At 40.3% G+C, this 17,991-nt stretch overlaps 1 protein-coding gene across 1 annotated transcript; it reads right to left on the bottom strand.

The window, feature by feature from the left end:
- Positions 1–1,800: 1,800 nt before the first annotated feature.
- LOC149257438 (protein neprosin-like) lies at positions 1,801–3,382 on the bottom strand. The gene is made up of 3 exons (XM_089375102.1): positions 3,230–3,382; positions 2,314–2,460; positions 1,801–2,127 (listed from the first exon to the last, which is right to left on the bottom strand). Exons 1-3 carry the CDS (start codon positions 3,380–3,382, stop codon positions 1,801–1,803), a joined length of 627 nt encoding a protein of 208 aa, XP_089231228.1.
- Between the last annotated feature and the right edge of the window lie 14,609 nt (positions 3,383–17,991).

Genomic DNA, 17,991 nt, shown 5'->3' with positions numbered 1-17,991 from the left:
TCCTTGCTCCTTCAACTATGCAATTGCGCAATCTCATGACCTTCCTCTCTCCTAAATTGTGCATTGCATGGTCACAATGGGAAATCCTGCCTCACTGTGACCCTCAACTACACAACCTTCCTACCCAGGCCTCCAGTGTTGTGCATTGTGCAGTCACAAGCCTCAAAACCTCACTCCCGACCTCTGGATCTATGCATTGCACAATCCTTGAGCCTTCCTCTCAGTCTAGTACCTAGTTCCAGGTGAATTAATTATTTTCAAGAAGCATGTTAGACTAAGATTTTTTTGGGCTGATGTCGTCTTGTCATGAGTGATTTCCAGTTGTAGGTACTATATCTTCACATAAGATGATGATGATAAGGAATATGAAAATGATACCATCCAAGGTGAAACTCATGAAGACTGTAAAATAGAATGATCACCAAGTAAGAAGATGAAGGGACAATAGTGTACAACAAAAGACCAAAGATCAGGACCATATGAAGGCTCCATATCATTTAGTGCATATGAGGGTAAAGATGAAGAACAAAGTAAATATTTCATGAAGATGAAGTACTAAATAGACCTCTCATGAATATTAAAGACAAAGCAACAAAATAACAACTTGGCATTTCCATCTCATCATGAAGTCCATGTCATCATTGTCAAGTTGTGACTTATGCAAGTGTCATCACAATTTCATATGTGTCCACATGTCTTGACACGTCATTTATGGATGTAATGACGTAATTACCAAAATGAACGAACAAAATGTCATATGTGGAAGTCCAAGAGTCACATGTGGAATGTGAAAAGTCACATAGTCATATATGGATAAAAGAGCCTTTACGAAAAGTCCAAAAGTCATATAGAAGTCCAAAGTTAATATTAGAAGTCTAGGAGTCATGAGGGAAGCTCAAGAGTCACGGGGATATGAAAGGTCATTCCTCTTATTATAAATACACCATCATAACACAAGCAAAGGGATTTTGGAGGCTTAGCCTTTAGAGAGCTAGCCTTGGCTTCTCTAACATGGCATAGGAGAGAAGATCATTCCTTGGAGAAGCAAGAAGTGACTTAAATGTTACACTATTGGAGCTAATGTCTCACGATTGTAACTATGTTCTTGGATCTTTCGCTCAATAATAAAAAGCTCGTTGAGCCAACACATTTTCATGCATGTATCATGAATGTTGTAAGACTATTCTTTAGATTTTTATGGTATATGTTTTGTTCACATGTACTAAGGAAATTAAACTGCTTCATTGGATTTGGTACTTATATTGTTAAATGTGTGTTGTATTTTATTTAATATTCATTGTGTCTATGTGAACTATTTCGCTAAATAACTAATAAATATTTCCTTTCTCTCACATGCCTCTCTTAGGATAGTACTATTACTTTCCTTCTAGACAGTCACTCTTTACCTCCCTCTCGTGAAAGTCTCCTTTTACACATTGCAATTGGTGTTTCACAGTGTTAACTTACTTGTTGATTTCAAAGGTTATGTGCATACTCTCTTATGTGATTCATTGTAGCCAAGGAAAATCTTAGAGTTATGGTGGTCAGGTCGATACTCTGGATGGATATCCTATTCCAAACACTATGAGGTCTAATTGGGACTTCACATCAGGGAGACCCCCTTGGTTGACAAATTTCCAACACCGTCAATAGGTATATATTATTTACTAATTCAATTTGTTCGAGAATTAGTAAATAATATATGTTACATAATTTGGAAAAATATTTCGAAGCTCCATTAGTGGAACTTCAAGAGAATTGGTAATTCTACCCTTACCCTTTGAAATAGAAGTGATTAGCCTAATCACCATTGTAAACGCTTTGGATGTCATAACAGGTAGTGTGCTCTGATAAAGTGGAGACTGAATCTATGGTTTGTAAACTGTTTTCTGCATCTACTACCTGTAGATTACGAAAATAGCTGGCTCTGCCAAATCCTTCATTTGGAAAATGACCACTTCCCATTTGTGTGGAAGTGTGATCTCCACCTGGTTCCATGTTTACGACCTCACCACCCCATTCAACCATATTTGCATGATCTGTTAAATGTGTGAAGAGATGTGCAGGCCAATATCCCACCAATTCATTTTCTGCAAACTCCATCCACCAGTCGCCCTGTTTAGGATCCTGCAAACAACAAAAACAAATGCAGAAAAAATAAATTGTAGTACATATAAAAAATCAAATTTGTATATTGGAATTTTTTGTGTTTATTTCTGTCTTTGGATTTAATTTTTCTTTAAATGAATGGACATATCTATGTAAATTTCTTTAATTGGAAAAAACCAAATGGATGGTGATGAAGTTCCAGACCTTCCATATCAGTATGGTAATATCATACTGAGGACCACTCAAAGAAGAAATAGGAGTAATGGTAGCACCAATGGCTATTCGTTCATTGGTTTGAACGAAACCTAAACATAACAGATTATAGCATCCCATCTCCTGGTAGGAATCACTCTACAAAGACTTTATTTTCTAGTTGAATCTAGTAGGTGGAGGAAAAAAAGGTAAAAACTAAAGCCCTGAGAAGTTTACTCATATGTTTGTTGTAGACAACATTATATAGAATCAACATGGCTGATGACGAACTTGTATAGATAAGCATGTAAAATAACAATAGTGATCTGAAATTAAAAATTGAAGGTTTATTGAAAAAGTAAGCTAGTTTATGTCTCGTGGGCAATGGATTGAAATCGCAAAAGCACATAAACTTAATAATTTTAGTTAAGTTTGACAGATTTAAATAGAGAAAAATAGACAACATGCAACATCATAAAACAACAATTTGATGACGGAGTTCGCCCCTCTTGGGCTACGTCTTCGGGTCCAGCTTCCAATGTTGGCCCTTTACATTATATGCTCAAAATGTTAATTACACCAACATACAATGCTCAAAACACAAAAATAATGTTGTTAGTGTGTCCAAAGCACCCAAAAACCCATGTGTAGGCTCTTCTTAGGCTCAAAAAGGCTGAAAAATGGCCAAGATAGGCCTCCTTTTTCATTTCTCTACTATTTGTCTTGCAAAATGGCCAAACTAGAAAAACTGGCAATGAATCCCTTTTTGGAGGAACTGCTAAGTGACAATTTGGTGCAGGAACGACGCAAATTCCACATGGTGCATTTTATCGGATACTTAATTGACCCCCATGCCCCAAGTTTCTGCCCTTTTTATCAGCTATATAACGCTCAATTTTTCCAGGGGCGCAGGCTAGAGGCCACACGCCCATCGGCTTCCACGCTCCTGGTCATGTGACCAGCCGTGTGGCCGTGGGCTAGGCACCATGCGCCAACCCTTCTCTGCAGCCCGACCGTTGGTTCGGTTAACATTTGGAACAAGGCGTCGAGGCCAACACCCTGCCCCCTTTGCCTCTTCCATACTCCATTCACTGTGGTCACATTATATTCCATATAACCAGGGGCCGAGGCTAGTCGGGAGAGCCGCCCTCTCCCCCAAACCCCCATACCACATTGAAATAAATATACATGGCCCATTATACTAACGAGGTTAAATGCATGGTCTAATGGTAAGGTGTATGGTGTTCTTGCTATAGGTCTTAGGGTCGTACCTCGCCAAGGCTAGTCGGTCCATTAACAAAATTTTGAGTGAACCCTGAAAGCCACATGGTGCCTCCTGATTGGTCCAACCTGAAGCTCACTAACCAATGAAAATCCGCGAACCTAACCAATACGATCATGCCACGTGTAAGCACGAGATTGACCTATATGACATCATTATTTCCTAGTCAGCATGCTGGCGTAAATGCCACGTTACTATACAACCTACCCAGTCAGCAACCAAGTCAACCCTACAAGTTGAATTTTAAGTTGTTTGCCAAAAACTTCATAACATGATAACTTTCACATATGATGTCATATTGAGGCGATTCAAGCGTCATTGGAATCATAATGATGAAATCTACGATTTTTTCACTAGTTTCAGGATATTTTGAGAATTTTTTATTTTTATTTTTGAGCATATTTTTGATCCCCTCGATCATTCCTCCCCAATAGAAGCTTTTGGACCACCAAAAGTCTGTTTTTACTCAGCAAGTAAGTGAGGATAGAGATCCCTCACTTTTCCGATCTCAATCCACCTTGCTTTACTTGGATTGGTGTTGCTGCCCCGTTAGCAACAAGGATCCAAAGCGGCTAAAACGAAAAAATTCTGAACAATCAGGGAAATAATCAGGCTCCACACCCAAAAATGTAGACATGTATTAGACTCATTCCCAAAGTTTTGTCACTGTCGTACTAGTGTCAACACAAAATATATTTTAAGTGTCTCACTTGGAGGAGAATGTTTCATTGTCATCGCATTAAGGGGACCATTTTGTTTATGAGTGTTGAGTGTTTAATGTTGTGTCATTGATTGATTTGAGTGAGTGATCATGTTTAATTCCTACCTTGATTTCATATCTGATTAAGAGATCCCACACTTAGCCAAATTCTATAAGATTTTATGCCTGACCAACTTGAGCTCATTTTGCTCCCCTGAACTACGCATTGCACAGTGGAAGGCCCCAAGAACATATCATTTCCTTCTGGAACTATGTAACACACAATTTATGCCTCTAAGGACTGCACATTTCACAGTCATGGTGCTCAATCTTGGCCTCATGACCCCTAGAATCGTAGAATAAAGTCTCCCTGTCAGTATCCTTCTACGCATTATGCAATCCCAGTCTGTAGTCTACATCCCTGGCTCCTTGAGCTATGTAATTGCGCAATCTCATGACCTCCCTCTCTCCTAAATTCTACATTGCGTAGTCACAATGGGAAATCCTGACTCACTTGTGACCCTCAACTGCATAGTCTTTTTGCCCAGGCCTGTAGTGTTGTGCATTGTGTAGTCACAAGCCTCAAAACCTCACTCTCGACCTCTAGATCTACGCACTACACAATCCTTGAGCCTTCCTGTCAGTCTAGTACCTAGTTCCTGGTGAATTAATTATTTTCAAGAAGCATGTCAGACTAAGATTTTTTCGGGCTGATGTCGTCTTGTCATGAGTGATTTCCAGTTGTAGGTACTAGATCTTCACATAACATGATGATAATAAAGAAGATGAAAATGAGACCATCCAAGGTGGCACTCATGAATACTATAAAATAGAATGATCATCAAGTAAGAAGATGAAGGGACAATAATGTACAACAAAAGACCAAATATCGGGACCATATTAAGGCTCCATATCATTTAGCCCCTGTGAGGGAGAAGATGAAGAACAAAGTAAATATTTCATGAATATGAAGTACTAAATAGACCTCTCATGAAGATTAAAGACAAAGCAACAAAATAACAGCTTGGCATTTCCACCTCATCATGAAGTCCATCTCATCATTGTCAAGTTGCGACTTATGCAAGTGTCATCACAATTTCACATGTGTTCATGTGTCTTGACACATCATTTGTGGATTTAATGACGTAATTATCAAAATGAAAGGACAAAATGTCATATGTTGGAGTCCAAGAGTCACATAGTCATATACGGGTAAAATAACCTTTTTGAAAAGTCCAAAAGTCATATAGAAGTCAAAAGTTAATATTAGAAATCTAGGAGTCACGAGGGAAGCTCAAGAGTCATGGGGATATGAAAGGTCATTCTTCTTATTATAAATACACCATCATAACACAAGAAAAGGGATTTTGGAGGCTTAGCCTTTAGAGAGCTAGCCTTGGCTTCTCTAACATGGCATAGGAGAGAAGATCATTCCTTGAAGAAGCAAGAAGTGACTTAATGTTAAACTATTGGAGCTAATGTCTCACCATTGTAACTGTGTACTTGGATCTTTCGTTCAATAATAAAAAGCTCGTTGAGCCAACACATTTTCATGCATGTATCATGAATGTTGTAAGACTATTCTTTAGATTTTTGCGGTATATGTTTTGTTCACATGTACAAAGGAAATTGAACTACTTCATTGGATTTGGTACTTATATTGTTGAATGTGTGTTGTATTTTATTTAATGTTCATTGTGTCTATGTGAACTATTTCGCTAAATAACTAACAAATATTTCCTTGCCCTCATGTGCCTCTCTTAGAATAGTACTATTACTTTCCTTCTAGACACTCACTCTTTACCTCCCTCTTGTGAAAGTCCTCTTTCACACATTGCAATTGGTGTTTCACAATGTTAACTTATTTGTTGACTTCAAAGGTTATGTGCATACTCTATTATGTGATTCATTGTAGCCAAGGAAAATATTAGCGTTATGGTGGCCAGGTCGATACTCCGTATGGGGATCCTATTCCAAACAATATGAGGTCTAATTGGGACTTCACATTAGGGAGGACCCCTTGGTTGAAAAATTTCCAACACTGTCAATAGGTATGTATTATTTACTAATTCAATTTGTTTGAGAATTAGTAAATAATATATGTTACATAATTTGCAAAAATATTTTGAAGCTCCATTATTGGAACTTCAAGGGCATTGGTAATTCTTCCCTTACCCTCCGAAATAGAAATGATTACATAATAGGTAGTGTTCTCTACTAAAGTGGAGACTGAGTCATTGGTTTGTAGACTGTTTTCTGCATGTACTACTTGTAGATTACGAAAATAATTGGTTCTGCCAAATCCTTCGTTTGGAAAATTACCACTTCACATTTGTGCAGAGGTATTATATCCAGCTTGTTCCATGTTTACGACCTCACCACCCCATTCAACCATATTTGCATGATCTGATAAATGTGTGAAGATATGTGCATACCAATATTCCACCAATTCATTGTCTACAAACTCCATCCACTAGTCACCCTCAAGATCGTGCAAACAACAAAAACATATGCATGGAAAAAATTGTAGTATATATAAAAAATAAAATTTGTATATTGGAATTTTTGTGTTTGTTTCTGTCTTTGCATTTAATTTTTCTTTAAATGAAATGAACATATCTATGCAAATGCCTTTAATTGGAAAAATTCAAATGGATGGTGATGAAGTTCACATACCTTCTATATTTGTATGGTAATATCATATTAAGGACCACTGAGAGAAGAAATAGGAGTAATGATAGCACCAATGGCTATCGTTGGGCGAGGTATCCCCCAGGGCAAGTTTTGGGGCTTAAAGCCCAAGCTTTGACTAAGTCCATTGTAAAGACTCCGCACTTTGTGGGCGCGGAGCGTGAAGTTGTAATAGAGTCATAGGGTTGTCCGACCTTACTTTTGTAAATGTAGTGTCAGTTTGAGAGATCTACCCATGGTCCGCAAACCATGGGATTGTATAAATAGAGCGAGGCTCTAAGTGTAAAGAGACATCTGAAAAAGTATCTAATAAATCGAGGAAGCATTGAGTCAAAGTGTAGAGTTGTGTCTTTGGGTCATAGAGTAGGAGAAGGCTCTGCAGCTGAGTGCGCAGAGGCTTAGTAGTCTGCAGATGAGTGCGTAGGGAAGGTTGGGTCTGTAACTGTTGGAAGCATTAATTAAGAGAAGTTTTACCATATTTATGTGTATCTTTTCCTGTTTTATGCATTGAAGTATATTGGGTATGAATTGCAAGTTTACTATTTATTTACTGCACGAACTTATATAAATGTGCTGAGTAAGTGAATATAATATAAGGTATTTGTTTATACGAAGATAACTAATTGTTATAAGAAGATAAGTAAGACCCACGATGTGACTTGGGGAAATAGTGCAGACTGCTGCTCCTACAGCGCGAAATCCCCACAACCCCTGGTTAGGGCTGCGCAGAAGTGAATATAACAAGGCGCGAAGGCCACACAGGTCAGGGAAGTGCACAAAGAAACCTGCATGAAGGTATTCATAGTTGGACTAAATCAACCCCTCAGACATCTCAAGGGTGTGGAAACCTGGTTCCAGCATCCCCCCATACTGCTTCGGGTGAGACCTCAGTCCACGCTCCGCGGACTGTTGCCGAAAGGGCCAGTAGTACAGGGATTTGTTTGGCTAATTAACTCCAAACCTGGGTCAGGCCCCAACAAGACAACAAATGGTTCCGTTGCCGGGACCAGAATCTGTATAGAGATGTCTAATGTCCTATCATTAGAATCCAACTAAGAAAGAAATTGAAGGTTGGTTGGACAGGAGAATTCACAAGTTCGCGAAGCAGGAGAACAGGAATCCACGACTATCAAAGGAAGAGTGGTTAGATTGCTACCTGTACACAAAGATCCATGAAATTTTCTTCACATCTTTCCCTACTGAGCTGTACGAGTGGATCACGAAGTTAGCAGATAGCCAAGGAAGGTGCAAGCTCGACAGTCTTATTGTGTGGACCCCATAGTTGGTGCACAGATTGGAAGCATCGGGGGATAAGATCGCGCGCGCTGTTGATCACTGGCTCTATCGAATCATAGGAGGACTCATTACTGAGTTCGCGGTAGATACTTTAGTCATCTATAGCGAGGCAGAGCGACGCTTCCTCAAAGGACCGCAAGGTAAGTATGTTAAGTCTCTGAACACTTGGATTAAAATTATATTGTGTGAAAAGTGATTATGCGAATACATTGATGTTCGGGGCTACGCGAAGTGGGATAATTTACAGAAATGAAGGTAGTGCAAAACTAGAAAATAGCCCCTTGATTTCACCTCCGCGAGGGGACGAGGAAGATCTCACAAAGGTCTCCCCAAGAAGTGTGATCAATTTGATAAGGCAGAGGATTCCACACATACCACCCCCACCCACACCATCGCCAGTTTCACCACCTTCACCCCCATGTTCGCCCATACCACCTCTGCCACCACCGCGAGTCAATATGGCAAGTGAAATAAAGTTGCTGGTGTTCAAGGGAGTAGGAAATGAAGATTCAGACTAGTTTTGGTTTGTGATAAAAGTTGTATGGGAAGTGCAGGGAGTTACAGATGACAATATAAAGAAAGCGACGTTGGTCAGTGCTCTGTAGGATCATGCACTGACCTGGTATATTAAGCATTCTAAACACAATTCGGATGCGGGGATTGCAGATATCCAAATTGTATTGAACAGATAATTTAGCAGGCCGAAGTCAGAGGCACAGTCGATCATTAGTTTCAAGGATATCACGATGCTACCAGGCGAGACCCCCTGGGAATTATATCAGAGACTGAAGTGCACGATTCACGAAGCTAATATGACTTTGACAGATGGACAACACCGTGAATGCATTGTAGCATCGCTAACGCCGCAGCCTTAGAGATCACGATGAGGCTATAAGAGACCTTGATACGGGATCCTAACCTGGGAGTTCAGTAGGTCCACGTGCAGCTGAAAAACTTGTGTCTTGAGATGCAGAGTCTGAGATAGGACAGGACAACTCGCCCGGAAGTGCGCAACGAGGTATGGTGTGTTAAATGTAAGGGTCAGGGTCATGACAAGGACCACTGCCGAGTGTTCGTGAATTACCTCGCTGGAGGAGGATCGATGCCATTAAGACCGGAGACCCAAGCAGGACCTAACATGGCGCCTGCTTTATGGTGCGCGATTTGTCAAATAGGAGGAAAGCATGCTACGGAAAACTACCATTTATTGCAGAAGTACACGCAAAATTCGCAACAATTGTTCTGTAATTTCTGTAGATCAGTGGGACATGATGAGTGCACCTGTAGAAGCTATGAGCTGATGATGGATAGGTCTCCCACCTACAGAGTTCAGGTTGAAACACAGCCCCTTGACCAGAACGCAGGAGTGGTGTGAACTGGATTTCAAGGGCACAGACAAGGCCGAGGTGGAGGAGGACCTGGAAGAGGTCGTGGATAACTGATATGTTACAATTGTAGAGGGCTTGGACATTCTCATGATTGTAAGAATCCAACATGCCCATCATGCTTGTATTGTACCTTGTTTGATCATGAGACAAAGGATTGTCCCACACTAATAGCGAGGCTGCGCGACAAGGGAGCGCTCCAACCTCTCCCGACTTAGAACCTGCAAATGATGAGGCCTGAGCCATGCGAGGAAGACCCTAACGTGAACATTGTGCTCCGAAGTAGAATTACGATAGGGGATGATAAAGGAAAGCAACTTGAAGATAATACTTGGGTTCGCAAGGCTCCAACGAAAGAACCAGAGTTTGATTTGGAGCGCGCTAAGGAAACCTTCATGGAAGCTAGGAAGAGCTTCGCTTATGCCTCCAATTCAGGAAGTAAAGACAGGCCAGAGCCAGAAATGGACACATCAATGCTCACAACGTTCCTAGAAACATGCATGAAGCTACTGTGCGACAACAAGGTTGTAAAGGGATTGCAGGAACTCATAAATAGATGCGCTGGGATCGCGCTAGGAGAACCTCCCGTAGTCCGGAAAATTGGAAAGCATGCGACAAGGATGGGAAGAGAAATGAGATTGACCATGCAGATTGGAGAATATGAGATGGACCAAGTGATTCTGGATTTAGGATCAAACGTGAATGTTCTGCTAAAGTAGACATGGGAGTGCATGGGAAGGCCTACGCTGCAATGGTCTCCTATCTAGCTGCGAAACCAGTAAAAGATCCTACCTATGGGAAGATTGCAGGGAATCACCGTGGATATTGAAGGAGCAAGCGTGCTAGCAGACTTTGAAATGATAGAGATTATTGATGACGACAATCCCTACCCCGCGTTATTAGGAATCGATTGGGCCACTGACATGAAAAGGGTGATAAATCTAAAGGAGTGCAAGATGATTTTTGAGAAAAAGTCTCTGTGCGTAGTCATACCTTTGGACCCTGCAGAAGGATCGCGCTACACGGAGCCAGTGCATGACTATGAAAGTGACGATGACTTAGACTGCATCTACAAGATAATCGCGCGAGAGCAAGATTGGGTAAATCCCACCGCGGATGGACGTATCTCATGGGAGCGCGAAAGCTCCTGTACGTCAGATTCGGATGGAGAGATAGAGAGATGGCAGAACCAGTTACATAAGGTAACCACACTGAACTGCAACATGATGACAAGATCACTACGCTGCGTATCAACTGAAGTAAGGGATCTGCCTACTTATGATGGGTTAAGCGAGGTAGATGTTTTTTTGAACAGATTTGAAAGAGAAGTGTCTGAACAACAACATTTCGAGGCTTTGAAATGGGTACTACATGCTACACCCGCGAGATGGTGGGTAACACACTAAGGAAGCTTTGAGGACTGGTGCGAATGCAGGAGAATGATGTGCATGTGTTTTGGGAAGCCTCAGATGCGACTACAGACAAGAATGTTTTAGAGCCTAGATTTTCCTCAGGCTGAAAAGACAAGGTTCTAGGTCCACATCAAACCACGCTCAGCCTCGTAGCTAGCCCTACGAGGACAGGATAGGGCTCTCTCTGGGTCGATCTCGGCAAAAGATAAGCGATGGGGCTCGAGATGACTGATTTAGCAACTGATTTTAGGCTAGGTATTAAGTGCATAGGATTTGATTTGATTTTTTGAGGGTTTTGTGTTGGAAACATGGAAAGGCAAATTGGGCTCGGGGATGAGGCACAATTTCTGCAGAGTTTTGATTGGGGCAAGGAAGGAAATCGTTTTGATACTTTAAATTGAGTGAATGAATAGATCAGACTGGTGAGGAGCTAAGGAGAGCAAGAGAGTCTCAAGAATTCTCCTTAAACAGATGAAAACATGGAAATTTAAACAAATTCAAAGGCAGAGCGTAACAGTTAATGGATTCCACCTTAATCACTCATTTGTTCAAATTCAGAAGAAAAGAGAGGAAAATGATACACATAACACTAATGAGCTTACAATTACTTAGAGAAGCACACCATAAAAACATAAAGCCACATGGATCCCAAACAGTGCTGCAAAACCCTGGTCTTTCCTTAGCCAAAAATGCAGAGATAGAATGTACAATGATATGCCAAAGCAATTCCAAGTGTCCAACCCTGAAAATGACTTAGGAATTACATGATATAGACTAGCCCAACCCATTCCCTTGCCTATGGGGTCGAGCTCATCATTCTAGGACCTGTTTCAACCAATTCTAAACAAAGCACTAAAATCTAGGCAGTGAAAACGACTTGCCTCTATAAGGTAGGAAACTGATTCATTCATTAAATTTTCACTTTTTAGTGAATGAATCCTATAGAACAAGTAAATAATTGCCAAAATTACATCATGTTTATCCAATTACATCAAGATAGATAAAAATTTACATCACAAAGCAAAACTAGTCAAACTGGCCGAATTTTTGAGCTGGAAGGTGAAAAATTGAGCAAAAATCCTCTGTGCGCCGCGCCAAAATCTGTATGCGTCGCGCCACTTTGAGGCACTTCTTGAAGTCCAATTTGAGACCAAGTGTGCTTGTTAGAAATCCCTGCCTATCTACTTTCCAACCCAAGTGGAATTTCTAAATTTGGTTCCCATTTTCCCCTCCAAAACTTCAATCTCCCAAGACTGCTTCTTGTGTGTCAAAATAGGGGTAGAGAGGTCATTTTTGAGTGTTTTTGACCTCCTGGGGACTCAAAACTTGCCAAAACTTCTTGGACATGCACCAGCAGTCATGATTTTTCATGCCAAATCCAAAAATATAAACTTTTTGCAGTTTGGAGCTCCCTAGCAAAAGCGCGCACCAGGTGGCGTGGCGCATAGGGAGAAAAACCCTGTTTTTTGTACCACAATTTGCCAATATGCCAAAAATGCCCCAAATTTCTTGAAATTTGGGCTGGAGCTTCTTCATTAAGTGTTATGCTAGGCTAAAGAGGCTTCAGCCAATATCTGAATATGATCAAGCTCCCTTTGCCTCTTTTGCTTCCTTATTGCCTTTCTCAATTTTGCCTTTAAATTCCTGATTCGTGCCTTGCAAACCTTGTTTCGTGCCATGTAGTGGAAAGCCATGTGTCTCAGAAATGCATGATCCTTATCGGACTTGTCCAAAAGCCTCTCTAAGTGCATGTTAACTCTCTCGAGATTAGCCTCCCGATCCTCATTAATCTCTTCCTCCAATTACGCGAGCTCAATTCTTCTCCTTTGTGCAGCCTGACGATTCTCGCGGATGTTTTGTAGCTCCATGATTGCTTGCTGATCTTCAAGTAGTTTGTTCCTCTGCTCCAAATATTTCATGGTCCACTTAGCTCTCTCCAAGACAAGGGATAAGGCTTGGATCTCTGTTTGCTGCTCCTGAATGATCTCCCTAAGTTTGGCACTTTGTGGGCCTGCATCTGTATCATCATCATGAATGAGAATGAAGTCGGTCTCTCTTTCACCTGAAGGCTCTCTTGAAGGTCCTTTATCCTGCATTGGCCTCTTACCTTTGTCCTGTACCTGTGATGCTGATGGAGGAAGCGAGGCCCCTTCCACCCCGGGTGGAGATAACAGTGAGTTCCCTATGCCCACTGAGCCACAAACTCATTGAGAGAAGTCCCATTACTCCTAGGATCTATGGGTTACCTAAGATCCACAAGGAAGGGGCCCCTCTAAGGCCTATCGTCAACACCATTGGTGGTCCTACCTACCTTCTTGCTAAGTTCCTTGCCCTTAAACTTAAGCCCCTTGTCGGCCGCACTGAGTCCTTCGTTAAGGACTCTGCTTCCTTCATTAAGGACATTAGGTTGGACCCTGAGGAAATTCTCGTCAGCTTTGATGTGGTCTCTCTTTATACTTGCATCCCTATAAAGGAGGCCTTGGAAGTGATCTATCTCCTAACAGATCCCGATACCGCGCATCTGGTTGAGATCTGTCTCACTTCCACTTTCTTCTGTTTCGAGGGTGAATTCTTTGAATAGACTTGTGGTGTTGCCATGGGCTCCCCCCTTTCCCCGATTGTTGTGAATCTTTTTATGGAAGATTTCGAAGCCAAAGCTTTAGCCTCGGCTCGTCTCCTTCCCAAGCTTTGGAAAAGGTATGTGGATGACACTAACGTCATCTGGTCCCATGGCCAAGAGGAGCTGGATCACTTCTTCAATCACCTCAATGGTCAGTCCTCTGCCATTAAGTTCACCATGGAGAAAGAGGTCAATGGTTGCCTCCCTTTCCTATATATTCTTATTTCTAAGAATAAGGACGGTTATCTCTCCCACTCTGTGTTCCGGAAGAAAACGCATACTGAGCAGTATCTTCATGCTGATTCCCATCATTTCCCGGCTCAGAAAATGGGTGTCCTTAACACCCTCGCTACTCGTGCCCTCAGGATTTCTGATAATGAGAGCTTTGATAAGGAGAGATCCCATCTCCTTGATGTCTTTATGGAAAATGGATATAGTAGGCGCCTAGGTCAGAAGGCTTTCCTTAAAGCATCTAGAAATGCAGTTATTAGGAAAGAACCTAAGGAACGCCGACTAGGTGTCCACCTTCCATATGTCCAAGGAACCACGGACAAGATTGCTCGGATCCTTAAGAGGTATAATATTCCCTCTTCATTTAGACCCCTCAAAACTATTCGTAATTCCCTCCGATCGGTTAAAGATCCCGTTAACCCCAAGGACATGAAGGGTGTCTACTTGATCCCTTGTTCTTGTGGGACCCCCTACATCGGGGAAACAGGGCGCTCCATCCATCAGAGGATTTGCGAACATGCATCTGACCTAAGACATGGGAGAACCAAGTCTTCAACGCTGGAAGAGCATGTGGATAAGACCAAGCATCACGTTTATATTGAGGAGGCTAAGGTTATTGCCAAGGTTGCCCAGTTCCATCATCGGAAACTCAGGGAAGCTATTGAGATCGAAAGAAGGCCTAACAATCTCAATAGAGATGACGGCTGGAAGATCAGTAGATGTTGGATCCCTGCCCTTTCTTCTTAGTCTCCCCCCCCCTCTTTCATCTCTTTCGCTTTTTTCGTCCCCCTGGAGCCTTCCTATCTCCTAGGGTTTATCCTTTTTGGATCTGGACTCTTTCCAGGCCTTCTCCTGTTTATTTTGTGTCGCTCCTTTTTCCCTGATTGATATTGATATCTATTATCATAGCTAATATTTATTTACTTATTATTATTATTATTATTTTATTATTATTATTATTATTATTTATTTATCTTATATTATATATATATATTTTAATTAATTATTTATTAACGAATATATATTATTATTATTATTATTTTGCTTATTTTTATTGTTGAGTCGTCCCCTTTTCCCTAATTATTATTGTTATAACAAATATTTATTTACTTATGTTTTTATTATTATTATTTATTTATTTATTTATTAGTTCTTCGTAACTAATTTTTATATATATTATTATTTTATTATATACTAATTTTATTTATCTATTAAGGAATATATATTATTATTATTATTTTATTATTTTTTCGTAACTAATTTTTATATATTGTTAGTATTGGTAATTTATCTATTTATTAACGGATATATATTAGTATTATTATCATTGTTATTTTCTTATTATTATTTACTTTATTATTTCTTTCATAACTAATTTATATATATTATTATTATTTTTTTATTTTTATATAGATTTTTATCTATTTATTTATTTATCTAGCGAATATATATTATTATTATTTATTTGTTTTCTGATTTCTATTATTATTATTTATTTTATTTAATTACATTTACCTTATTTATAAATAAGTTAGGTCTTCAATTTAACTAATTCCCATTTAATAAAAAATTTTAATTATTAAATTATACATTTTAACTAATTATTAAAGTAAACCCCTTCTTAAATTATTTCATTTATATAATTATATATTTATATATAGGTATGGTCACTACTATCTTCCTTGAAATAATCAATTTGACTTTTTGACTGTCCCTAAGTCAAAGCTAGCCGTTAATCTAGATAGTTGTTGGAGGCCCTGCTCAAACTATTTAACACGCAAAGCTGGATCTGTTTCTTCAACTTGTCCTGACGATGAGCCACACTTGTTGGCTCGAAACGCGTCAACAAAGGTCTTTCTATATGTGATTTATGCCGAAGCTCTTCTTATAACACTCGCTTGCCGCTGCAAACAAATGTCTGGTACCTCTCTGATATGCGATGAATATCGGCATACTAGCGGTTTCATGGCGCTCATACTGATGAGAAGGTCCACCTTCATGCTTAACCTCTGATAATCCCTGTGAAGCTCTGAAGAAGTCACGGGAGATGAAATCATCCCAAGTGATGCCCTGTAATTCAAGCTGATGAACCACCAAAATCTTAATAAGAGAAAAATGATAGACACTGTTAAGTTGCTGCTGAGGGGTTTTATGCTACACAAGGGTGGTCATCCTCTCTATGTTCCGGCAAATGAAATACGGAATGTTCATCATCCGTACCCAGGTGAAATGCATGAGCAACCTGATGTGATAGGCATAGAGACAAGAGAACCGTCCCTCACAGCTGAAATATTTCATGATCAATTTCATTAGTGGAGCATATTCATCTTTCAGATATCAGAATGGGAACACTCCCTTGAGCTGCCTCAAGAAACCGGTTTTAATGTATGGCTCATAATGCTGCCGGTCAATCTTCTGCTTCTTGTTCCATGGTTCACCAATGTTCGGTATGCCGGTTGCTAATGAGACAGATTCTGGTGTAAGTGTGAAGGTGACACCAGCTAAGATAGCTTGATCTCCATGTAAGTGCAGCACAAAAAGACGAGCCAGCTCATGATGAAATTGAACACTAGCCACCTTTTGACAAAACTCATAGCATGACTGATGCTGAAAACAAAACATGGCAAGAGGGCAGGCCTGCAATTCTGTAAGGGTGGTCGGTTCTTCTCTAACATGTCTGCCACCTTTATGAGGCCTCCGGGGTGCCTGTTCTTCCAAGGGTGAGTCACTTTGGGTTTCCACTTCATAGTCGGATGAATGCTCAGATGTCATGACTGCTGTTTTTCAAACTGCCTTGAAGATGAAGATGCTAGTGTATGAAAACTGTTTAGACTGCTCTTTTAGCAATGTGTGCCAACTCTGCCACCAAAGGGGAAAACCAATGAAACAGGGACTATTAGGAAAGGGACATAATATCAAGGGATTAGGAATTATTGGGAGAGATTTTTGTTTTGGAAAATATGGGAGGGGTTTAGGAATTAGGTTTGGGAATAGGGTTTAAGGGTTTTTCACATTTGACAGTTTTGGGAAAGGGAATTTAGGACAGGGGTTTAATAACTTTAGGGGATGGGGAACAATGGGGTCAAGGAACAAAGGGAATTAAGGACAAAAGAAATAATGGAAAAGAGTAACCTTGGTGGTGAACATGTTTTGAAACTGTAGGCAACAGTTTAGATGTGAGGCATTCAAAATGATAGGGTTTGATTGTTTATTTGGAAGCTCAACACATCAACCATAACATACACCATAAACTTGAATGTTGAACAGTGAAGAAGGAACTCAACCTACTTGAATTCAAAAGAAAATGGCACGATTTTGGCATTTGGAGGACGTTCTGGAAATTTTGGGCCAAACAGCTGAGTGCGCCGCGCTGCTCACCCAACGCGCCGCGCTGTCCTAGTGCGCCACGCCCGTTCAAAATTACATTGGGCAATTTCTCCCAGTGTGCCGCGCCTCCCCAGTGCGCTGCGCCACCTGCTCTGTGCGTCGCGCCGGCCAAATTTCCTGCAACTTCACCCAAATCGCGCACTAACTCTACAAATTTTCTTTGAATGGCTTCGTCCTTGGTCTTGGCATGCAAATAACATTGATCTTCATGAGAATGTCTTTATAAAGGCATGGATTTAATTTTTGACTCTCCAAGACCCACCTTTATAATGTTTTGACATTGGCACTTTTTCTATTTTAATACAACTCTGTTTTTGAATTTCCTTTTGATTTTTTGACTGAAACAATGAAATTCTTGGAAAATTCTTGCAGGGATAGCTGACATGGAATTTGGAAAAGGAGACCAGGGCTGCGCCTGAAGATTTCAAAAACTGAAAACTTTTGAAAATTATTACAAAGGACAAAATGTTGACTTTTCTTCAAAACACAATTTTGAAAAACAGTCGTAATCCATCGATATAATGATGAAATTCGCGAAATAGAAAACATGTGTAGAACCTCCCTCTGGCCTGCTGGCATTTGAACACTTTAACGACTCAATTTTCAAAACCCTAGACCTATGATTGACATGACTCGTTGCATCTAGAGATCAAACATTGACTGTCATGGACTTTAATAGACATTGA

Source organism: Pinus tabuliformis, chromosome 6 (assembly GCF_031772625.1).
Source record: "Pinus tabuliformis cultivar Carrire ecotype Pingquan chromosome 6, CPIR1, whole genome shotgun sequence".
Taxonomy (NCBI): Eukaryota; Viridiplantae; Streptophyta; class Pinopsida; order Pinales; family Pinaceae; genus Pinus; species Pinus tabuliformis.
Note: the sequence above shows the minus strand (reverse complement) of the source record. Positions and strands in the feature narration are given on the sequence as shown.

Bases quoted from the DNA above. Each gene is read 5' to 3' on its own strand.
- LOC149257438 (XM_089375102.1), bottom strand. From the start codon at position 3,382: ATGGAAGAGGCAAAGGGGGCAGGGTGTTGGCCTCGACGCCTTGTTCCA. The intron at 2,461-3,229 runs GCGTGTGGCCTC...AAGTCTTTGTAG, and splicing joins AGGAGCGTGGAAGCCGATGG to AGTGATTCCTACCAGGAGAT. The intron at 2,128-2,313 runs GTCTGGAACTTC...TGTTGTTTGCAG, and splicing joins TTACCATACTGATATGGAAG to GATCCTAAACAGGGCGACTG.